This window comes from Molothrus aeneus, chromosome 8, assembly GCF_037042795.1.
Source record: "Molothrus aeneus isolate 106 chromosome 8, BPBGC_Maene_1.0, whole genome shotgun sequence".
Taxonomy (NCBI): Eukaryota; Metazoa; Chordata; class Aves; order Passeriformes; family Icteridae; genus Molothrus; species Molothrus aeneus.
The window spans coordinates 13,422,403-13,446,890 of NC_089653.1; the positions used below are offsets into that span (position 1 = coordinate 13,422,403).

General features: G+C 39.6%; 1 protein-coding gene across 2 annotated transcripts in view; it reads left to right on the forward strand.

Moving 5' to 3' along the window:
* Positions 1–608: 608 nt before the first annotated feature.
* Positions 609–24,488, forward strand: part of RET (ret proto-oncogene) — a 31,706-nt gene continuing 7,826 nt past the window's right edge. For both annotated transcript variants that reach the window (XM_066554307.1, XM_066554308.1), the window contains exons 1-15: positions 609–705; positions 2,273–2,566; positions 3,035–3,276; positions 4,293–4,494; positions 4,952–5,151; positions 9,380–9,638; positions 10,820–10,945; positions 11,744–11,854; positions 14,389–14,508; positions 15,121–15,377; positions 16,495–16,642; positions 19,831–19,938; positions 21,385–21,599; positions 21,700–21,822; positions 23,454–23,524. In XM_066554307.1, coding sequence (XP_066410404.1) covers positions 699–705; positions 2,273–2,566; positions 3,035–3,276; positions 4,293–4,494; positions 4,952–5,151; positions 9,380–9,638; positions 10,820–10,945; positions 11,744–11,854; positions 14,389–14,508; positions 15,121–15,377; positions 16,495–16,642; positions 19,831–19,938; positions 21,385–21,599; positions 21,700–21,822; positions 23,454–23,524 — 2,483 coding nt within the window. In that variant the 5' untranslated portion in view covers positions 609–698. The remainder of the gene's footprint in view (positions 706–2,272; positions 2,567–3,034; positions 3,277–4,292; positions 4,495–4,951; positions 5,152–9,379; positions 9,639–10,819; positions 10,946–11,743; positions 11,855–14,388; positions 14,509–15,120; positions 15,378–16,494; positions 16,643–19,830; positions 19,939–21,384; positions 21,600–21,699; positions 21,823–23,453; positions 23,525–24,488) is intronic.

Below are 24,488 nucleotides of genomic sequence, written 5' to 3' on the forward strand. Positions count from 1 at the left end.
AGAAAACATGTTTAAAGGCTTTTTAAGTGTGTGATTTCATCTAAAGGGGTTTTTTTCCTCCTTTGAATATCATCTGTGAGCTGATGGAATTACAACTGAGAGCACCAGATAGGAACTTAAATAAAATTTGGCAAGCAGAGCTTCCTTAAGTGTTCATCTTAAACTGGGCCTTGTCTACAGCAAACCTGTTTTACTTTCAAAAAGCAGTAAATTTTGTAATTGAATATAAACAATAGGCCATATTTTTGGTGGCTGTGTCCTTGGCTTCAGTGAAGTAAAACTGTATTTATTTACACCAGATGAGGATCTGCCTTTTTCCACATTTTTTTAATGCTTCTTTACTTCTTAGAGAATGAAACCTTTGTTTCTTTGGAAGCACATCTATTAAGAAAACACCAGTGCCAAAATTATTTAACTGTGTCTGCCTCTTCTCTCATGTGCCTTCCTTTGCAGTGGCCTTGGGTCTCTACTTCCCCAGGAGGGAGTACTTGGAGAATGTCTACATTGACGAGCCGGCGGGAACGCCGCTCCTGCGCATCCATGCCTTGAGGGATTCACGTGAGGAAGTGGCCCACTTTCATCTGTGCCACAATCTCATAGTTCCTCGAGCAAGACCACAAGAAAATAATTGGTTCCAAATCAGAGAAGAAACGGGACTTCTCTACCTCAGCAAAAGCCTGGATAGAGAGGACTTTAACATGCTGTGTAAGTATGAGAAAAGCAGCTTTTCTTCTTGAGGTGTCTGTTCTTAAAGAAAAATACATTCAGACAATGAGATCTCTCCATTGGAAGATGAGCATCAAATTTGAAAAAAACACATCTGACCTTTTAAAATGAGGAACCAGACCCAGTGAAATCCACAGCAATATGCCAAAGCAGATGCTGACCTGGGACAGATCCTGTTGCTCAAATTGGGAACTCCAGCAGGGTGGGACACTTGCATTACTGGAAATATTTTTTCTGCGTTTCACAGCTGTATAGGTCACAGCTTTACACTGAAATTTGCAGTTTGTTCATCTGCTGATGAAAGTTAGACCAGTTCCATTGTGTTAGGGATTCCAAGACAAATGCTGTGAGAGTGGTTCAGATTCTTAAGTAAATGGTCCTTGAATTCTGGTGACTTGGATTCACAAATTACGATTGCATGTAACACCAAAGAGCTCTTAGAAGAAATGGTTAATTGTACCTCTCTCCCTCACTTGAGATTTGGTTTTGTTAGGGAAGCTTACTGTTGAACTAAAACAATTCATTATCTCAGGGATTTTTTCTCTTCTTTTATGCTCTAGCACTAAATTGGTTTTGGTGATTGTGATCTATGAGGAAATTAGTTATCATTAGATGGTGGAGGAGGAAATGGATGAGGAGTTAATGGCATACCACTGTGATCAGTTGCAGAAATTTTACTGTTGAAGAGAGTCTGTAGTAACTGTCTTCAGTTTGTAAGATCCATATATCAACACTACCTTCAGAACTTAGGTGCCTTGATGTTGAAATTTTCAACTTCAGACACTTAATGCTTTATTTTTGAAGTGCTGAGCGTTTGATATTTCATCCATTTTTGGTACTTGGCATTCATGTATATCAAATATTTGTGCTGAACAAAGGAGGAACAGCTACTTAACACCCGAGAGCCTTGTTTTGTTCATACAGATCAAAGTGACCTAGAACTTCTTTTCAAGTGAGTTAGATCTATTACAGACATATTACTGTGCTGTCTGTAGTCAAGGGAATCAAAACAAGGCTTGAGGATGTATTAGTGGATGCCACAAGTTGGTTTTAACTTTGATTTTATCTTTTTTCCACCTCTTCATATTTGAAAATGATGAAGCAATCTGTTCTCTGAACCTAGACAATTTGGTCCATACTGTTGGAATGCTGTGACTGAAATGTTAGTCCTGATATGGATTTTTCCTGAGTATCTGTTGCCATCTCATGCATTATTTTTCCTGTTCTGCTCTAGTCTCTTCAAAAAGCAGTCCTATCAATGAGTTGATTACTGCCAGTGATGTGTTTTTATGTCAGTGTCTTAAAGACAGAATGCTGATACTGATTTTGAGATTCTATAATGCAAAATTGATGCCAAGCTCTGAAGTTTTAGGCTTATTTGGATTATTAAGGTCTAAGGTCTTCCCACTAGCATCTGGCATATTGAAGAGTTGCTTTGCCATATAATAGGATTTATGGAATAATGGACTAGGGTAGAATATAAGGAAAAGAAATGTTGGCTTGTCTTCTGTGAAATATTTCTTATGATGATTTCTTCCTCCTGAAGCTGTAGGAAATTGGATGCCATTGTCCAAGGTGATGCTGTATGTCTTCCTTTCATCCCACCCTTTCCAAGAGAAGGAATGTGACTCTGCTACACGCACCACAGTTTTCCTCTCTTTGATCAATGCTACTGCACCAGCTTGCAGTTCCCTGACAGCAAGGCAGCTTTGCTTCACAGAAATGGATCTCTCCTTTCACATCAAGGAGAATAAACCACCTGGTACATTTCATCAGCTCCGGTTACCCTCAGTTCATCATCTGTGTCAGAATCTCAGCATTTCCTACAAATTGCTTGCAGGTAAAACTGGATCTGAGCCGCTCACGTATTAGCAATAGATTCAAACAGCTGCACTGTTAAAAGAGCTCTTTTGTAGTAGACCATCTAGATTTGATTTTATAAAGGAAGTTCCTTTACAAACCTAAACTGAGCCTGAAGATTTTGCCTTTGAGATACATAGAGGAAATGGGAAGGAGGACTATCCCCTTTCCTAAAGAAAAGATCAGTTTTAGAATTTTATATCTCTGCTAAAAGTAGACTGAGAATAATCCTGAGCTTTAAATTGTGCTTCTTCTAAACTGTAGAATCTTCCCATATGTTCTGTGCTTTCTCCCTACTCTAATATAACCACACAACTTCCTTCTGTTTCACTTCTGAATCTTTTATTGTGTGGTCATGCTGTCCAAATGGATTTACTGAACTGCAGAAAAGCATTAAAGCCATCAGAGCCCTGCACAGTAAGTGATTGTGGCTGTGTGTGTTTGGCAGGGGAAGGAGTTCCCTTTCGGTACAACGAGAACACCACCAGCGTGCGGGTGACGCAGCGCCTGGATCGGGAGGAGAGGGAGAGATACGAGCTCATTGCCAAGTGCACAGTCAGAGAGGGGCTCAGGGAAATGCAGGTGGAGGTGCCTTTCCTCGTGAACGTGTTAGATGAAGATGACTCTCCTCCCTTCCTTCCCAATGGCACTGATACTGCAGATGCTGTCGTGGAGTTCAACAGGAAAGAGGTAATGTTGGTAATGTTCTCCTTTACCTAGTCCCTGAAGTACGAGCACAGCAGTGGGAGGCAGAACTCCTGGTAAGCATCATGTTCTGCCTGGATAATGGATCTTGGCAACAAGCCCATCACCATACCACGCTCTGCAGATCTGTGATTGTAAAATGCTGTTTGTAGGATTCCTTTGCCCCAAGTTATGTCTTACTCAGCTCCCAAAGAAAGAGGAGTTTGGGTTAGCGATGAAAGAGTGTGAAGAAATTTGAGCAGTTTCCATTTGCTGAGTCTGTGGTCAAGATCACTGTGGGTCTCTCCATACAGCATTGCTCTATTTGTTACAGGGTTGCTTTTCCCAGGGGATTAAAATTGTGTTGTTAGAGCAAGTGTTACGTGCGTGCCTGTCCCATACATGCAAATCTGTGTAATGTATCAGGAGTATGTTCAGAAAATTTACTAGGATGCTGTAGAAGTAGTGGCTGACTTCTGCAGACAAACCACTGCACCTGTGAAGTTAATGGCGAGCTCCAGGATCTTGTTTTAATGGTTTTAATTTTTCCCTTGCTATGTCAAGTTCATCTTTCAAGAGATCTGAATCCCTTGGAGTCTTTGGTGCCCATGTACACACACACCCCTTGCTTCAGTAGAGAAGTACACATGTGAGCTCTTCAGAGGAGCAATGACCCTTTTTAAGTCAATGGTATAGAGAAGACGTTTTGTGGGGGGGCATAAATGAGGTGTGTTTCATGAGAGAATTTCTGTTTCCTAACAACAAGATCTCTTGGTAGTCAATTTTCCCTTCAAAGTACATTTTTATTGTATTTGCATCTGGAAGGGATAAAGACTGATTTTAGGAGTTTGCTGCCATCTCCTGACTAGAACAAGTCTTGACAAGACACTTATGAATACATTTGCCTGGGTTTCAGTGAAAGTTGTGAGGTGTTACTTGACCAGTATTTCAGTCTCCAAACCAGTTATCAGAAGAAGAAAGCTTCAGGTCCTTCAGCAGTGCCATTTATTGTTTCCTACCAGGGCACTGTTCTTTCCACGCTGACTGTGTACGATGCAGACACCACACCTATTTATCCCATTGAAAGCAGCAGAAAGAAATACACAGGAACCATCATTACTGACGATCCCTGGATAAGTGAAACATTTCGTGTAGAGCACATCTTTGATGAAATCCACTTCAGCCCAAATGGCAGCCAAGTGAGGGGAACTCGGCACGAGTACAGTAAGGACTCTTTCTTCAAATAAAGGAGAAGTTGCCTTTTAGTAGATGACCAATAATTCTTGAATTTTTCTGAGCATTTTGTAAGTATTGAGCCAAAGAAAGCTGAGAAATTTCATGTAAATAAAACACTGAGTTTTAAATATGTACTGAAAAAATGGAGCTTGTGCATCTCTGCAATAGGGAGTGTATGGGATGATGATGTATAAACTGATAAGCGAGAGGTTTTGATTGTAGGATTCTTGACTTGGTAGGTAGAAGGGAAGAAGGCCTCCCAAACATCTTGAATGACAGAGAGCTTAAGAACATATTTCATATTTAAGTTGCCTTCTGTTTCCTATTAGGAAAGTTGGATGTGCATAATTAAATTTGGTACATCTATTTTTGTTGGGCTTGCAATATTAAAAGATTCATTTGCAGATAATGTGGGTTGCTAATAGATGAATCTTTTCCTTCACAGAACTGGTACTGAATAAAAGCATTTCAGTCACAGAGCATCGTTCCTTCCAGCTGGATGTTTTGGTGAATGACACAGAATTCCATGGCCCAGAAAGATCGGTGATGCTCCATTTCAATGTCTCCATCCTCCCTGTCAGCATTCAGTTTTCAAACATAACTTACCAGTTCACAGTGAACAGAAATGCTGAACGTTTTGCACAAGTAAGAACCGTATTAATTATACATCCCCTTTCTGATGGAGCTTATGAGCTGGATCACTGGGGCCAGATGTGTTACAGCCCTCGTTGGTTTTAACTGTTTTAAGCAGAGTCACTGAAAAATGTGATTGTTATCATTGTGATTGTTGCTGGATGTAGGAGGTAGCAGGTAGGCTGGGCACTACCTCTCCCACCATGTAATAACAGAGGAGGAGCCACACATGGAAGTACTGATGGAGAGAAATAACATGTTGTGGACAGGAGGACTTGAAACCGTGAGTGGCTTAGGCATGAATAACTGCAACAATGTCAAGGGCAAAAAAAAGAAATTAGTCTAGCTATTGGAGCCTTGGTATATTAATGGCTTTTCTTTAGGTAATGGCTAGTTAGTAATTCATGTGTTTCCTAATTTAACCCTTGTTTTAGCCTAATCACCGCCATTGCCATTAATAATACCTTCCAGAGACACTTTCTAGCAGGTTGACATTAGTCAGGTGAAAATTACAATGTAATTCCTATGAAACATGTACATTAATAAGGCACTAGTTCAATGCAATTAATATTATGAAAGTGAATATTAAAAACATCAGTGATGAACCCTTTTGTATCTGGAAGGGTTGGAAAGCATGCCTTGTAATATTGTAGCAGAGAGGAGGACTGAGATTAAAATACGGTCATCCCAATTGCAGAGAAAACCAATTAGTTAGGAGAATTTTAAGGAAGAATGAAGTTTCATTAATCTTTAAGCCTCTGGCTAATTTTAAAAAGAAAGAAATAGGGAAGTTAGATATATTGCATGTTATTATATCTAATCTGATGAAATGCGTTGCTGCTTGATAGCTCTTCAGAGTACAGAACAGGCTTTACTCTGACAAGGGACATTTTGTCCGTAGTCTGCACTGAATATCCTAAATAAGAAAAAGGTACCAAGTGTGCTCATGTGGGTGCCTCACTACAAAAGCTACTCCTTTAGGATATTTCATGATGCCTTGTGGCTGCAGTTTTTCAATTTGCAGTCAGGTAGAAACTTCAGAGGATAGTCTGTTCTTTTTGTGCAGATCAAATTATTTCTGATGTTAGGTTTGAGGCTTTTGTAGCACCAGGCTGTGAAAGCTTTACCCTTGCCTGTTGCCTGGGGATGGGGTGAAACCTGGGTTTCCCCCTAAACAAAATAATAGCACAGGTATGTAAGATACTCATAGTCTAGCTCTTGCATCTAGAACCCTTGTGTCTGTGTCACAGCGTGACTGCAATTGAAACAAATGTGGACACTTACCTGTTAGGTGTGTATGAATTTAGATTAATGAATTGGTTGGGTTGTTTTCTGTGCATGTTTTTATATATAGGTTTATGCATACAATATTATTGTGAATGAATGAGTTCCAGATTAAATTTGGACAACCATGGTTATCTCTGCATACCCTAGATGACTTGAACACTTCAGTTTTAAAATCTGAGAGTATGTGGATTTTTTTAGTTTTAGGGTGCAAAGCAAAAAAGCCAGTTGGATTTTAAAGCTACTGGTGTGGAATATTGTCATGAGAGTCAAACATCTGAAAAGGAATTATAGGATCTTTGAAAACAGTGGCATTTCACACTAATTGTGCAGTTTCACTGGGTGGCAGTAGTAGCAGGGGAAACTGTTCCTGGCAAGAGCTCCAAGTTTCTGGGAGGAGATCTTTCTTTGTGCTGCCTAAACACAAATTCACAAAGAGATTTTGTTCTGATTCTTGAGCAGCGAAGTGCAAAACTCATCCTGGCTCTGGAGGTGGTGTTCTCAGTTAGTTAAAGTGTCATCCACTTACTTGTGAAACTGGATTTGAATTTACAGTGTGCTCAGCTTGGAGCACAAGTCAGTGTAAGCAGCTTCGTCCCCAGCACTTCACATTATTAAGGTTGGCTGCATAATTAGCCTTGATGTGCCAGAGTAGTCAGGGAAAGTACTGGGCCAAATCAATATGAAGGCTGAACTGTCTCCTGCCCTAAGGAAAACACAGGAGCGTGAAGAAATTATTAACTGCTGGGCTGATGCCATTTGTCTATTTGAGCAGCTAAATGAATTGAATAACAGAAGCACAGCCTGACACTGCAGGCTTGCCCAGTGGCATTTAACTTATCAAAGGACTTAAAGCTCTATTGACATTTACTGAGACAAATGATGAATAACATTGGCTGAGATTTTTAGAGAGGTTATATTTGTCCAAATGTTCCTGGAATTCAGTGAAGAGGAACAGTATCATTATCCAGACTTGATTAAACATTGCAGCTTGAAAGATGGATTTTTCTGTTCTTATTTCTAATAATGGTATTTCTATGTTAACTATTGAGAGTCCTGCAAATTTGTAGGTTCCTCCCCTGTAAGCTGATGTTAAACCTGACTACCCTTTACCCTGATTACTTGCTTTGTCACCTTTTTGAGAAGGGGGGAGTAGCTGCTTTTACTTTTTTCTTCGGGAGTTGTGCTCTGCTGCACCTGAGAGCTGAAATGGCTCCAGAACTTGTGGAGCAGAGCAAAGTTAGGAGGTTGGGCTTTCCTCAGTGGAATCAGGCAAAAAGAGAGAGTCTATTTTTCTCATAGAAATTTCTTGAGGGAGGCCTTTATAGCTTCTTCTCTAATTATATGGAGAAAGCAAAACTGGCCAATGTTCTATTCTAAGGAATAAACTGGCTGATCTGCTCTTCAGATTTTGTGGGGTCATCTGAATTTACAGGGTCTTCTCCAACCCCACTGAAGGAAATTGTTGTGATGACAAAGGTGCCTGGAAAGAGCAGTTCTGACAGAATAGGCAGAAAGGGCAGTTCAGTGTGGTCTGTGCAGAGGTTAATGCCAGGATCATCAGTGTGTTCTCCTCCTGCAAGGAGCACCATCTGAGCAGTAGCAGAGTACTGCCAGTTGCAGTGCGGCACCAAAGCTGTGCTGACGTGCTTCTGGAAGGGACATGTCTAGACCTTGTGTCTAGACAGAGTTTATGAACAGTAGAAATCTTGTCTTCTTCCTGCCAGTCCCAGCATGTTGTGCAGAGGAGACGGCCAGAAAGAAATGTCCTTGCTTTTGATGGCTTTAATAGTCTTTCTGTGTTATCCTGCCACCTAAAATCCCAACAGGAATGGTGCCAAATGACCCATCAGTGATGTGAATGGGAATAAGTTAGATGAAGTGGGATTATCCTATAACAAAGTATGCTTCTAGAACTGCAAAGGCTTCTTCTCTGACCTTAAATAGTCGAGGTTCATGGGAAGAGGTCTTAGTACACAAAAACGTCTTTGTTTTATAACATTCTTTAATAAGAATGCTGGAACCAAGATGTACAGATATGCTTTTACCAGCAGTGGTGTTTCTTGAAAACATTTCTTAACTGCAGCATTTGAAAATAATCCATCACCAAGTTCCTTTCAATAACACCCCACCCTTCACATTGTGGTTTTCCCTGCAAAGAAAGCCAATGCCTCTGGGCCTGATGGAATTCCCACTCTTGCAAATGGAAAAACCAAAGTGAGCTTTGGATCAGTTCCTGTAGGAGCTGGACAGGAGATGTGGCTTTACATTCCTGTGCTTCTTAGATGATGTGTTTTAGACTGAGGAGTGTTCTAGCCTAGATACTCTGGCACACAGAAGTTCAAATATGGCAAACCAGCATATTTTCATTTTTAGATTAAAATGTTTTAAAATTGGAAATGGGAAACAATGCGGTTCTTGTTCCTTTTAAGGCCTTCAGAGAGCTCTTCTGGCCAGAAACTTTTTGACTGTAATATAAAATTATGTAATAGCAATTTCTGTGTTATTTCAAGAGTGTCTCAGCTTTGTTCATGCTGAGCTCTTTGATTTCTCAAGGATGACAGAAGTTTTTTCAATGGTCAACCTGGGACAGAACAGAGATTGAACTCAGAATTTCCCAAATCTTAGCGTCTTGTTCCCACTGAACACTGCTGCCCATCGGCAGTAGTCATCAAATACCACTGAGTCTGTGTCAAGGCTTTTTGCATTTTCACTGCTAGTCTGAAGACAACAGTTAATGCTTTAAGTCTTGTTTTTACTGAGAATAAATCACATTTCAAGCATTTACATACTGCATTTGTAGGAAAATAACTAATCTAGAAACCCCACATAAACACTGAATTTGGCAAGGTATAGTATGCTCCATTTTATTTCAGATATTTTTGAGAAGCACAAAGTATTTTTAGTGTAGAGTTTTGTTCCTGTCTGTGATTTCTTTGTTGGTGTTTGAGCCTAGGTGGGAAAGATCTGCATTGAAAACTGCATGAAATTCCATGGTGTAAACATCACCTACAAGTTGCTGTCCCCCAACTCGAGCTGCTATCCTGTCAGCATTCTGCAAGGCCGAGAGGACAAATTTGGGAGCCTCTATGTGAACGATTCCTCTGTGCTGCGCAGACCTGAGTGCAAGGAAATACAGTACACTGTGCAGGCTACTGACAAGCAGAGCAGGAAACACACCAAAACCCTCCTCACTGTTGTCCTGGAAGGGACTCGTAAGTACCCCTGTCAGAACTATTGATTTATTAGCAAGTGTTGCTGGTGTGAGGTGATGCATTAGCAGGGTGATCTGTAAAATGGTGGCATTAACAATGAAACCAAGTCTGAGCTACAAGATAATGGATCACAGAGTTTGGATTTTGAATTTTGAATTTTGATTTGTGCCTTCCTGCAGTAGCTATTTATTTGAGGAACTAATGCACAGAAAGGTGAGATATTATATGCAATTCATAATGTTTATGATGACCTTTGATTAAGAAGAATCTTTAGTTTGTGTGTGTCTGTGTGACCTTTATTTTGTATTTCACGTATTCCTGTGGAAGAAGAAAAAGGGTCTATAGAGGGATTGTGTGTGTGTGTATCTATTTGAAGAAAGAACTGTACGGCCTAAGTATGCTTGTTCACTGAGTTCACTAATTTTTCTCCTTCCTTCTCTCTACAATTTTTAAAATAGTTTTCTTAGTATTCATGTAGCAATCACACTGAATTCAAGCTCTTAAGGGCAGTGTGATGACCCACCCTTATGGGGAAGGAAGTTAAAAATATCCTGTAACACCCACAGAGGAGGATTTCACTGTAAACATACTCATTTCTCTGCAAACTATATTGCATTTTATCCAAAACCATACAAATGTACCTGATCAACACCTCTGTTACATTTTATCAGGTCAGAACTCCTATGACAAGAGCAAATGGGTTGAAGAAAAAGAAACATAAACATGCAGTGGACTTTTCTTTTTGTACAAGCTTCGTATTGTCTGAAAACATACATTTCTAGCTGGTGCTCTTTGGGTTACTACTGTGTTAGCCCAAGAACTAAGTATTTCCCCCTAATTAAACATTCTGTATGAAGCTGTAGGTATTTGTGCTCTCCATTCTTCTGTTATCAGTATGTTTGCATATATCTATAGTTCTAGGCAGTGACAGTGTGCTATCAAAGCAGACATAACCATGCCTTCATGATCTTGCTGTTCATCTTTTATTTCACGGAGAAGGAGCACCTGGGCTTTTCTTTAATTGTTCCCTAAGTTAACTGATTATTGGGTCAGTCAGTTTTCAGTCTTTCACTGCTTTGTTCATCTGTCTTTCCTTCCTGTCTATCCCTAAAACCAGATTTCCTCTTCTGAGCTGACCTGCTTGTGTGCTCATTTCCCTTGTCCTGAATTTTTCCCAACAGTTTTAAAAAAAGAAGAGGACTGCCCTGACTCTTGTGCTATAAGTAAGCACCGTGCTGAATGTGAAGAGTGTGGTGGCCTGGGAGTGCTAACAGGAAGATGCCAGTGGAGACAAGGGAGTGGGAAAGGTACATTTTTGTTGTGTGAAGTCAAACTTCTGTTTGGTTGTAATCGTGCCTTTGAGTTCCATAGATACAAACTGATTTATTCTGGCTGGAAAACATGGTATGGTGAACTATACAGAAGCTGGGGCTAAAAAAAAATAATCATAATACCCATATGAAGTATGCACTAAAAAGGAAAATGAGGTGAAGTTGGAAGGGCCATTCTTCATCTTGTCCCTGGTGATGCTGAACATGATACATAAACCAGCAGAAGTGAACTGAGCTTGCAGCAGTGTGCCTGGAGCAGGTGCTGAGCAGGTGCACCCGGCAGACAGTGAGCACAAAGCAGTGTCTCTTTCTGTGCTCTGGAGCACAGATCTGACTGGTGGCAGCACTCGACTCTTCCAGAACAATGATTGTGTGCCGGTGCTTGATCCCTTCAAACTGCATAGGTGTCATACGTTCTCTGCAACCACTTGTAACCCTCTCATTCAAGTGGGTGAAATTGTGTAGAGAAATCCTCAGATGTGAAAGCTGCTCTTCAGTCTCAGAGTGGTCAGCCAGCTCTTTTTCAAGCAATATTCACAGTAACTGCAAGTGACATGACCAGAGGGCTCTCAAAAGTAGAAAAGATAACAAAAAATGGTTTCCTCATTTGCTTTTATTTGTTGTCTTGCCTGTTACTTTAGCAGGTGTTTGTAGTCATAGATGTTCATTTTAAAAGGTACCATAACCTGTGGTTTGGAGTGCTAGTGTGCCCTGAGAAGATAGAATGAATTTTCCTTCCTTGTGGTATTAGTGCAGCTGTTTCTCTGTTAACAGGGATCACCACAAACTACTCCACGTGCACCCCAAGCATCAAGACTTGTCCAGATGGAATCTGTGATGTGGTGGAGGTCAGAGACCCGGCTGTGTGTCCCCAAGACTGCACAAGTAGGGAATGTTTTAGGATGGGCTTTTCTGTTACACCTCTGATTGCTTCTCAAATGTCACTTTGCCGAGCACAGATACTTTTACAAGCTCAGCATCTCTGCATTGTCACACTTGTATTTGAATCATACAATCAAGTTAAGGTTATGGGGATTAATCTCAACCTTTTTTGAGCCAGGCAGGTGACACCCATTGGCTGACTGATGGAAGGATAAGGTGTTCTCAGCAGTTCCCATTCTGCTGCCTGTTCATTCACAGGTGGTGATTTTCAGTGGAGGTACTTGCTGAAGAGGTTCAGGTTCTAGGCACATTAATGCTCCACTTCCTAGCTCAAGTACAGTATGACAGGAACCAGTCTATTTGAGCTCCTGGGTAAATGAGTGAGAAGAGACAAATTTCTGTTTAAAATAAATGTGTTTACAAAGGATCATCTGGGGAAATGTAGCTGCCCTTTTTTGACAGGTGGCCATCAGAATGATGCAATGCCTTACCTATTTGAAGATCCAGGCAGATACTCATATGAGCAGAATTTATGAAGGAAGAATTTGAATGCATTTGTGTTAGATCTTTTTACTTGACCATATATTTCTACACTCCACTCATATACCTGTGAATACTTGCAAGTTCACAACTCACTCTGAAGATATACAGGGTAGAAAAAACAGTGTAATTCTCTTGAGCAATTTCCATCTTCTGAGAGATGATAATTTTTAAGTGGGTCTTTTTATCTGACAGTCTAATTCAGGAATAAAGACACGTGTTTCTTGAATGCTGCTTCTGACTCTGACATCATATACTTCAAGTTGAGATTTTTAAATGGAGTCTTAGAGGAACTAGCATTTTCTTAAAGCCTGGAACTTAATGTTCTTCTATAAAATTGATTACTAAAGGGGCTTCTTAGTATTTCTTACATGCAAGAATGGATTGTGTATTGTAAATTAGTGTTATCAGAAAGATAATTATTTCATCAGAGTGTATAAAAACAATGCCTTAAGTGGGAGAAATGCTTGAAGGAAATGCAAGTAACTTCTCTAATCATCTGAGAAGAATTCTTTATTGGTAATAATTGCAATAGCTTGTCATTTTGAAAGTCAAATTTGTGCCAGGGGCTGCGGTACTAAAATATGTACAACATATGCAGCATCAAATGTTTTGCTCAAAAGAAATATTGTCTTTCTGGATAATAAGCAGGCGAGTAAGACAAGTTTTCAGGATGTTATGCAAGCCCTTTTAACGCCTAAGCTGAATAATTGTGTACATGACTTGACACAATTGAGAACCTGGGCTGATGCCCAAAAGCAGTGTACTTGCAGACAAAAAAATGAGTGTGTTTTGGGGGCTCAGAGCTGCAGGAGTACCATTTTATCAGCTTTTACTGGCAGGGGACATTCCTTTGGAAATGGCAAACAATAAATAGGCTAAGATGTGTTAAGATCAAGGATATTCTGTAGGTTGTAAAAATACTTATTTCTGTAATTCATTTGTCATTATGATGGCTATGTCCTTGAGTCCCAAAATTGCTTTCTCAGAGTAACACTATAAATATTACATTCAAGGGCACTAGCTGATGCAGCTGGTGCTGTGGCTGTGCCTATCACTTAGAGGCAACCTAACTGCATTCTTAGCAAGAGATTTTCATGTAGTAAGCAACTGCTCAAGAACAGGTTAGGTAGGAGTGGCTCATTCCCTGCTTCCATCTACTTCCAGGTTTTCAAAGATAGGCAGGTATAGATAAATGCATACAATTTTCTGTGGAAAATGGAAACTTTATTTCATCACCTCTTCATGACGGAGGAAGTTGGCTGGGGAGAGGCAGGGGGGATAATGAGGAATTTTTGGGAACACCAGTGCTTTTAGGTGTCAGCTCAGAGGGCAGTGACTCAGCAGAGTCTCAGCCAAAATTAACCACCTGAGCTGCCTGTAAAATGCTCTTTGTGATAAAGGCAGCTTAGAGATAAAAATGTCCCTGCTAATAGTAATTTTTATAACATATACAGAAAAAAATTATTTACTTGGAAATGCAGTTGCTGTTACTCTGCATGAAGAACTACTTGAAATCAAGAGTACGAGTTTCTGCAATTTTTTTACTAATATTAAATAATGCATTTTTAGATAGTACAATTCATTTTTTTATCACTTGCACTAGGCATTTACTCTTAGTGCTTTGACTAGACTGTCCTGTGGCATTTTGCAGAGGTGGTTAAGTGTTGTTATCTCCGTGTGACAGTGGAACCAATGATACCTAGAACTGACTTTTCCAAGGTGTGGGGAAATTGGCATCAGAAGCAGGAACAGAACTCAGTAACAGCTAATGAGGACTAATGTTTAAACAGTGCAAGGTCCTCCCATTTCAGCATCTCAGAAATTACAGAATTTAGAGTCTTCCATCTCCCTCAGGAGTTTGTGTCATTATCCCTGCATTGTGCTCCCTGGTTCAATTTCACATTCATACTGGGGTAAACCCATGGAAAACTGAGTCTTTTCTTTTCCCTTTACCTACATGTAAGAATCTTAGCCTGTTGTCTGTATTTGATTAGGTGGAAACATTATTGGTGGCCATGGGAAAGGTATTGGAAATCTTGGAATTAAGTCAGGACATGGGATTTGTTACTGCTTCCCAAGACAGAACTGTTATTGTGAGAAAGATGATATCAAAGGTAAGTCTAGCTGCTGTTCTGATAGTAATCTTTTTCTGTGTATACATCATGTGTACATATAGAACTGTCTACACTTGTAGCCATGTTAATAGACCATATCTTTGGTCAGAGACTGCTAATACAAAACTAGTGAGGAACTGGCACTATGACATCCACTATAGAGCCTGAAAATTTCCAGAATGTGTTATTTATAGCTATGGCTAAGGATTCATTTTTATTCATTACTACTTGACAAACAAGTCGGTCATCCTTTGATTTCCAGCCACATTTCCATTTCAGTGAGGCTTACCTGATATTTGCAGAGGCAGCTAGGAGAATTAGAATGATTTCTATTACTTTCAAGTAATTCCAGCTTCCTGATAATTTCTGAAAAATCTCAGCTTCAAAATGTCAGAGATAACCATCACCCATGGTGTCAGAAGGAGGAGTGCATTATTTTTTTCCTTGACCTTTCTGTGCAGTTGTTTGAAACAGATAATGGATATTTTAAATCATTTTTATTTTGGCTAATAATAAACATAGCATGAAATAGTTTGCATCTTGAAAACTGAATTATTATGCAGAAGAAAGAGACCGCAAGGAAAGTTCTAAGAAGCTCTTCTTGGTCCACAGAGCAACTGTGTGATGACATGTGCAAGACTGTGATCACAGGGGCAGTGGTGCTGTGCTTTGTCATCTCCGTGCTGGTTTCTTTCTACTGCATCCACCGGTACCACAAGAACTCCCCGAAGGCGCCCATCGCCTCCGCTGAGATGACGTTCCGGCGCCCCGCGCAGTCCTACCCCATCAGCTACTCCTCCAGCAACGTCCGCCGCCCTTCCCTGGACTCCATGGAAAACCAGGTGGCTGTGGACACCTTCAAAATACCTGTAAGCCTGATGCCTTTTTGCATGCTCTGTTTTGGTGTCGGCCTTGTTTGTGCATGCAGATGATGTTACAGGAATGCAGTCCATTCATGGAGGCACCCATTACCTTCAAACAGCACCACTGGAAATCACATGCACTGAAGATACTTCATGAGTAATTAGATAAACATTTTGATTTGCTGTATAAGGCCAGTACGTTCTTCCTTTTTATTATGCTTTAATACATTATAACATTTTAGGTTAATTTAAGCCAGTGTTTTTTACTGATGTAACTGTATCTTACAGTACTGTAGTTTTACTTTTAACATTGTCCAGTTAAGCACTAACAATCAGCAGGTTTGTACTGTCTGTGATGTGCCAAAGTACTACAAGGCTAAGTTTCAAACATTGCAGAAAAATCCCTCCTGAGATCTCTTCCTGATCTCTGATATACACATTGTAGATATCAGTTGGTGTGGGAGTTTTGCCCACATTTAAGGACTTTTGCCCAGTCATGCTGCCATACCTTTACTCTACTTTTTCCTGCTTTCAATCACAACTACCCAGGATTTCTGTGAGATGGGGTGTTTTCAGGAGCCAGCACGGTAGAGAAACACTGCTGCTTCATATGGCAGTATCAGATCTATTTGAGTGTTAGATAGTGAGGTTTTCACAGACCTTGTGCTCCGTTTGCTTTAATTTCTTGTCTGGTTTGTACATCTGTCATAATTTTGCAACATTAGAGGTTATTAGCACAAATTTTCTAAGAGGATAATTGTTGTCTCTGATCAATTCTTAAGGGGAAACCTTATTCTGTCAGTAAAACTTCTCCATGAACGTTACATGTTTAAAGTTATTCTGAAGGCAAGCATTTATCCTGTATCACTTCATTTTTCATTTGTACCCAATTTCCCAGACCTGTAAATATGATCCATTATCCATAGACTACCTGTACAGCCTGTTTTGAAGGTTTTCAGGTAAGGGAAAATGCATTTGCAAAATACCTTGATACCCAGAAGCTTTTATAAGAACTCACTGATAAAAAGAGCAGCCAAAGACTGCACACTGAAGTGCACCTATTCCTGGGAATAGCCTCTCCTTTCCTTGCTTCGTCTCACAGGGTTTCTTTTCTCTCCTGCAGGAAGATCCAAAGTGGGAATTCCCTCGGAAGAACCTAGTTCTAGGCAAGACTCTTGGAGAGGGAGAATTTGGAAAGGTCGTCAAGGCGACAGCATTCCGACTTAAGGGAAGGGCTGGCTATACCACTGTGGCAGTGAAAATGCTGAAAGGTACCTTCCCACTGGGGCTTTTGAAATAATCTGCAAACTATTTGTGGTAACCTCTGCACAGATTTGAAGAGGGGCTTGTGTGAAAGCAAAAGGTCACCTTAAAACCCAGCAGTGCCACAGCCTCTCTTTCTTCCAGCATTCTGATGCATTCTGACAGTCACAATCTGCAGATTTGTGACTTTAGCAGTTAGCATCACATTGATCCAAGTAAGTAATTCTAAATCATGATCTGCAAGGAGCCTCTGTCTTAACATAGCAAATATATTTAATTCTGTTTGGCATTGATGGGAATATTGCAAGGGTTTGTTAAAGCTTTCTGATTCTTTTCCTCTATCCAGTTTCCTTGGACAAAGCTTTTTAAATAAATCATATGAAGAGACAGAACAGACCTGTTAACTTACTCTCCTGATTTAGAATTCTGTCTAGCTTTATGCTTTCTGATCTGCTTTTCAATCACTAGGAGCTCTGTCAAAATGGCTTGAATAACCCAGTGCTGTCTCCTGCTGTCTTCAGTTTACCCTAAGACTTTAAACCTGTGGGGAACAAAGTATGCCTAGATAAAGTTAAGATGATAATATGAGACCTTGCACTGAACCATTCACTGCTGCTTGGGAGTAAAAGCATGTCATTACAGGAAAATGTTATTCTTCTTATTGCCATTTCTGTTACATTCACAGCACATTTGCCACTCCTTGAGAGGAAAGATGCTGCATATCCCACCTCTTTACCTAAGAAGTAAATGCATTATGCAGTGAATGCCTTCATTGCAAGAGGTGCAAGTCACATGGAGGAAGTTTAGGAACTAGGATTTTTCAGAAGTGAAGATTATTAACTATTACCTGTAATACTCAAGTAATGACCTGGATTGTATTACATTGTCAATACAATAGTCATTAGTTCATCTCATGTTTATTTGTGCACTTAGTAACACTGCTGTTTCTAGCACATTTTCATCAACATGTGACTGAGTTCGGATTCTAAGACATAGTGGTAAAAATGTTGCTTTTGCTTGCAGATGGTTTGACATTCAGTTTTTCCCTGTCTATTATGAAGGACAGAATTGACTAAATTGACAATGTGAAGGAGTAAAGCTTTATTTTAAGCACCTTATTTTAATAAAATGATCTGACATATACAGTAATACTTCAAGCTCTAATGAATCCCTCTGTAATGTAAATTAAATTGCAGATAGTCACCTGAAATTCCATTTTCCAGCTTGACTGTGGAGAGCATTTGTCATTCTGCAAGTATTTATGTACTGTTATTGGCTTAACTTTACTGTTCACACATGACAATTGAAGCATAAGGACCAGTGCATTAGCTTCAGTGGCCTTTGCAATGCTGCCAGGAAGGACAAAGGGCAGTTCTTTTGGATCAGGCCAGCACCACCCATTCTTGCCCTGTACCAGATGCAGAGCAGATCATTTGTCCAAGTGTTTGGGGCTGTTGTACACTGAGTGATCTTTAAAGAGCAGTGCTAGGCACACCAGAATGTTATTGCCTCTTATTGCATGAAAGAGATCTCCTGCCTGAGCTGGGTAGAGGGGCACAATCTGGGTAAGAACAGACCAGGGCAGGACTCTCCCTTCTGTGACAGCTTGGTGTTAGGTACTGTGGAGGGAGCAGGGAGCAATGGGCTAAGCCAAAATAGTCTTGGAGCTATGGAGGGAGGTTTAAAGGAACAGATAGGTAATTTTTTTTCAGCCCATTATTACCACTTTTCTCATATTAATTAAATTTGATCTCCTACCTGATATGAATGCCCTCATTACAATAAAATTAAAGGGGAAAACACCAACCAATACATAAATACAAATATTCACAGTTTGTTAAAATGAGTGGCCTAAAGCTTTAGAGCTAAATGTCTCCATCTTGAAGTTAGTTTTTTTTGGTAGACAAACAGGCATGGTACATGGTTAACTTTGCTCTGTTCTGTTTGTTCACATCACATAGCTCCACAGCTACAAAAATAGGACTTTTCTAACAGGCATTAAGTCGACATTCTTGATTTTTGTTTTGCATAAATATGTCGTTTTTGTAGTCTTTACTAGTAGTGAGAGACCAGCTGATACTGTTCTCCTTGCAGTAGAAGATTCTCTACTCAGAGTGCAGATTCTGACTACAGGATAATATAAGGCAGATACAAACGTGTAGTTCTGATACAAACATAACAGTAGGGCAGAAGAACTGGTTTTATAAGGAGGGCAAACTGGTCACACATGAATAGGCAAATAAATCCTTTGGTGCTCACAGCCTTTATGAAAAAAGCACACAGTTCAGTAGCAAAGAGCAGAAGCCAAACTTGTTTTTATTATCCTTAAATCAGGATGAACACATCCTTGTCAATGCCCAATAATGACACTTGAGGAACTGTCCAGGCTGGTTCTGTGTGTCAGAGAAATTAAATTAAGGATGAGGAAGAAGGTTTATCTCTGACCTATAGTGTCTGTGTGACTAGGGATCTCCTTCAAGCCCAGTGCACTCAAAGAGGAAGCTTGTCAGTCTGAAGAATCTTGCAAAAAGGCAAAGCACTTGAAAGGCAAAGAAAGCCTGTTGGGACCATATGTTGCCACATGATTCTCACTGACATCAGTGAAGTCTGCATACGTGTCCCACAGTAAAATCAGTTTGTACTGTACATTTAGCTTCTGAACTCTAAATCTGGATGCATGCTACAAGAGTAAGCCAGTAGATTAGTGGATTTTTACTCTATTGGAAAATTTATTTAGGAGAAGGAGTGAGTGAGTCTGTTTTTGTTTGATCAGCATGACAGCTTGGCTTTCATACGCTTCTGAAGCTTTTATTGCACTGATTCACCCTAAGAAGTTGCTTTAGAACACCAGCAAAGGTCTGTAATAATTTCATGGCATCTTGAAGACATTACAGACTCTGCTCCTGATTCCTGCCTGACCTCCTTGTTCTGCAGTCATTAGTATCAGGGCACAGCAATGCCTAAGAGCAGGCTGCTACCAAGCCACAGCAGCAGCAGTCACATTCACTTGGTTCTGATGGGAATGGCTGCAGGACACCAGAGATGGGGAAGTTTCTCTCCTGTGGGGAAATGCAGAGTTTTCCAACCTCTTGCTAACTCTGGGAGAGATGGCAGATCTCATATTTCAGACTTTACATAGAGAACTCTTGAGTGATGCTTTCCTAACCAAAACTGTGTGTTTGGTCACTTTCTGCAGAAAATGCTTCCCAGAGTGAGCTGCGAGATCTCCTGTCAGAGTTCAACCTTCTGAAACAAGTCAACCATCCTCATGTCATCAAACTTTATGGAGCCTGCAGTCAAGATGGTAAATACTAAAAGTTTGTAACTAAGATGAAACCATCCAGAAAGGAAATAAAATGCAGTTTGTTGCTGGATTTCAACAACTACTTGATAATTGTTGAGCATCCTTTAAAGTTGCTGTTGGCTGAAAAAAAAGAGGGATATATTAAAAAGCAATACTTGAAAGAAAAAGGAAATACTAATTCAGTATAACTAAACATTCTTCCTGGGGTTTTCCTCAGTGCACATTTTGATTGTGAAGCTATTTTAAATTAACAAGTCTCCTACAAATTCTCTTCCCATCAATACATATTTTTATATTATGTTAATAATCAGTGTTTTCAAATATGAGTTATATTTCAAGTTTAATTGAATTTTCATTACTGTTGTTATTATTTATCCTAAAAAATGTAAATAGACAACTACAGTCATATATAGATGAAGATAGCTGAATAGTTCGGTTGATTTTCAGTTTTCTTCCACTGTCTCAAAATGGTTCTCTCCCTCTGGTTATGAAATTTTTTCTAAAAGCCACAGTCATCAACAAGGGGTAAAATCTGCAGACACATGTATTATAAATTAGCAATGAAGCAAATTTAGTTGTGCATAGGAATTGCTCATTTTAAGTGAAGTGGCATGGCAACATTCTCTTCCTTTTGCATCTGCAGTTGTGCAGCCTAAAATCACAGCATGGGTTCTGCAAACTTCTTTACCCACCCAGTTCTGTTGCAAATGTCACTTTTTAGTTGTAGACAGAGAAGGTAATTCAGGAGTGAGTCATCTCTGAGTCTTAGTAAGGTAATGAGCCAGTGGGGCGGGTTAGTTTTTTTTCTTTTCAGTACAATGTATTTTTCATCCCAAAGGAAGTGAAATGTTACTGAGTCACAGGCTTTTAATAAATATCAAGTTAATTCATTAGTGTATGAGGTAGGAGGGCTTTGATACAGCACAGAAATGTATTTATCATTAGGTATGTATTACTGAGTAGGTATTATTCATGTGGGTAATGGGGAGGAGAAATTAATGGATTGTAATGGCAGAATGTTTCGAAGTGCTATCAAAAGGCACCTTAAACACAGTGCTGGAATTAGCAGATTATTTGAGCTCCGTATCACAAGCTCAAGAAGTTTATTTTAATTTTAAAGTTTTCTAAGTTAGGCTGTTTCAGAGATCTAATTTGTCTGAAGGTTGTCTGGTTTTTTGGTCTCAGATTATCTAGATGAGAGATTATAGGCAAGAGCCAGCATTCTGCTTTGATTCAGCCTGAAACTCTCTTTTTTTTGCATTGTGGATCTAAGAAGAAACATTCTTATTTCATGGCTGACTCAGTGCTTTTTACATAAAGGGCAGAGGTGTCTGGAGCCTCTGACTGTTCAAAACAACGTGCTGATTAGAAGAGACTTGTTTGAAAAAGACCCCTAAAGTGGTTGTCTGTGAATTGTTTAGTGACCTGTGTGTTTGTTTATTTCAGGCCCACTGTATTTAATTGTGGAATACGCCAAATACGGCTCCTTGCGCAGTTTCCTCAGGGAAAGTCGAAAAGTGGGCCCGAGCTACGTGGGCAGTGATGGCAACAGGAATTCCAGTTATTTGGATAACCCTGACGAGAGAGCCTTGACCATGGGAGACCTGATCTCGTTTGCATGGCAGATATCCCGAGGGATGCAGTACCTCGCAGAAATGAAGGTAGGGCAGCCAGGGGTCATCTCAGCGTGTGATAGATGTGGAGCAAGCAGCTGGTTCCTCCACAAGAAGCATAAACTGTCCTGTTGTTTCCTTCCAAAAGCTTGTGCATCGGGATTTAGCAGCCAGGAACGTCTTGGTGGCAGAAGGGCGCAAAATGAAGATCTCAGATTTTGGCCTCTCACGTGATGTATATGAAGAAGATTCCTATGTAAAGAGGAGCAAGGTACAGTGTGTGTTAAAAGCAGTAATGGAAATTATTGCCTGATCAAGGAAGTTAATTTATACTGTGGCACTTGAGAATGGATGAAAAGGAGAATGGCTGTTTTTATTAACTTAAGATAATTATTTTAAGGAAATAAAAATTATTTTAAGGAAATAAATTAAAAGCATGAGCTTAACCAGTGGGATACAAATACGTGTATGTATATAAATATGTAAAATATGTATCATCTTTAAGTAACTATTACCTCTTCACTCCTCATTTGTCCAGTCATCTCCTTCCACTCCTTATTTATCCAGTTCCTCATCAAACTACATGAAAACACAAACAAAAAACGCCATCTTCATATAAACTAAAAATACCAAAGAGCTGGAAAATACATAGACAATTTATATCAAGTTCCACACAACTTCCACAAGTCAGTCCTGGGCGAGACTGTGATATTCATGAGCACAGCTTCCCACTGACTGTGTCAAATGAGCAGTGGTGGTTCAGTTCCCTCTATGGCTTAATATGAAGGAGCTGCCAACAGAATTTTTTTTGCGTGTGAAAATTTTAAAATTTTATGAGAAGATTTCCATAAATACTGTGAATTTTTAGTTTAGCTTTCTCTGTTTTTAAGGGCCAGTTTGTGTGAATGTTGCATAAGTCAGAATGAGTTGTGAAGGAAAAAAAACTTCTAGAAGGCATGGTTTTATATAAAAGGGCATTGCCATGTTCATTTAGCTGTCTTCTGATGGGTGTGTTTTTACAATGATTTGTACCAGTTGCTCTGTGTTTTAAGAGTAATGCATTTACATAAAGGCAGTTTGCCAGTTTAGTTTTGTTTGGGGCATGAGGTAGTGAGTGGATACTTGCTCTTTACTTCTGAGACACTCATCACTGTAGTATTATTCAGAGCCTAACAAGCATCTGTCTGCTTGGATGAGGAGACAGGAGAAAGAAGAATTTGAGAAGGAAGAGGAAGTTTCAAATCCTACTGAAATACTATATATATGGATTTCATGAGTATGAGAAGTAAGGCATATGAATGCTAATCATACTGTGATGGTTATGAAACATCTTGGTAATTTTGCATACCTAGACTTTCATGAATATTTGGGGTGGATTAGTCAGATTTTCTCAGTAAATTTCTGCCAGTGAAAAATGACAACCTGTAGATTCCATTTAGAAACTAGTAACCAAATACGACTGTCCAGGTTCAGTTCTGAAACCAAAGATATCTGTAACATCCAGGTGCTTCTATTTATGCATCATCCCTGGTGTAAATGAGATAGTTCTTCCTCTTTAACCACCATTCCTCATCATTTTTGCATCTGCACATTTTCAGAGCTCTTTCTTAAGAGAAGACTTGAGTTTATCTGACTTAAACTGGTGACTACCTGCAAAAAGCCACACCAGTTTATTACACATAATTAGATTGCTGAAATGTGTAAAGAGACATGAACTAGTTTTTTTTTTAAAGCACTTAAAATTATTATTCTCACTGTTTTTCTTATGAAATGTCAAATGATAACTGCATTGGCAAGTACTGTAGTATGGACAGACTGTGTTTTACTATTTTGAAGATGAATACCTTGTTTTCTCACTTGGAAACTTATTTTTCTGACCATTACTGCTTTTTTGCCTCCTAGGGTCGTATCCCTGTGAAATGGATGGCCATAGAGTCACTGTTTGACCATATCTACACAACACAAAGTGATGTGTAAGTGTAAACTCTTGAATACTTTCTGGTTTGTGTGCTTATTTATGGAGCTAGGGGAGGGAGCACAACAAGGTGTGTAGGAGCCAAAGCCATTACTCTTGCAAAGAAACATGAAAAAGTCTGGACTGCACCATCAACTGGCAGTGATGCCCAAGATTTTTGCTGTTGAATTAAATCTGAATAAAATATTATTACTCCAGTCAGCTCAGTCCAGTTTCAGTGCCAAGATACAAGCTTATTTTCATGATGAGGGAAACAGAGACCCTGAAGATGGATATGCTGGAATCTCCACCCGATGAAGAGGAGGCAAAGCAACCACAGCTATCCCCATGTCTGATAAGCATGGGCCAGGCAGAAGAGTATTTGTAGACATTTTTAATTCAGGATCAGATACTTTTCATTTCTTTCTCTCTGGGGTGAACGATGCTTGTGCCTAGTCACCAGGCAGCCTCTAAAGCTAAAGATTATTTATTTAGGAGAAAAACCTCTAAAGGACTGTAAAAGCAGAAGTACATAGGTCTGATTTTCTGCTAGGTAGCATCTTGATACCTTCTAAGTTTGCCGTTAGACTCAAATGGAGTAAAATGCTAATTTGGGTCGTGTTGCACTTGGAGGGGAAAAACGCTTTGATAATAGCAGATGTCAAAACATGCACCCTTAGATTTGTACTTCTAAAATTATTACCATTCACTTTTTACTCTTCTCTCTGCAGATCAGACCAGTTTTAGTGAAATAAAATATTTGCATGCCTTGGCAGTTCCTTACAAAATGAAACTCCAAAGTATTTTTGTTTACTTTGTATCCATTGGAGTAAGAAGAGGAAAAAATAGGGATAATTCTTGGGAGAATGTCAGTTTTACTTAGGCTAGCATACAGGTTTTTCTGGGTCTCTTTTTATCCTCCTCAGAGCACCCATTGTGCTGACTTGCTTCTCTTAAAATTACCTTTCCCAAAGAATCGTTAG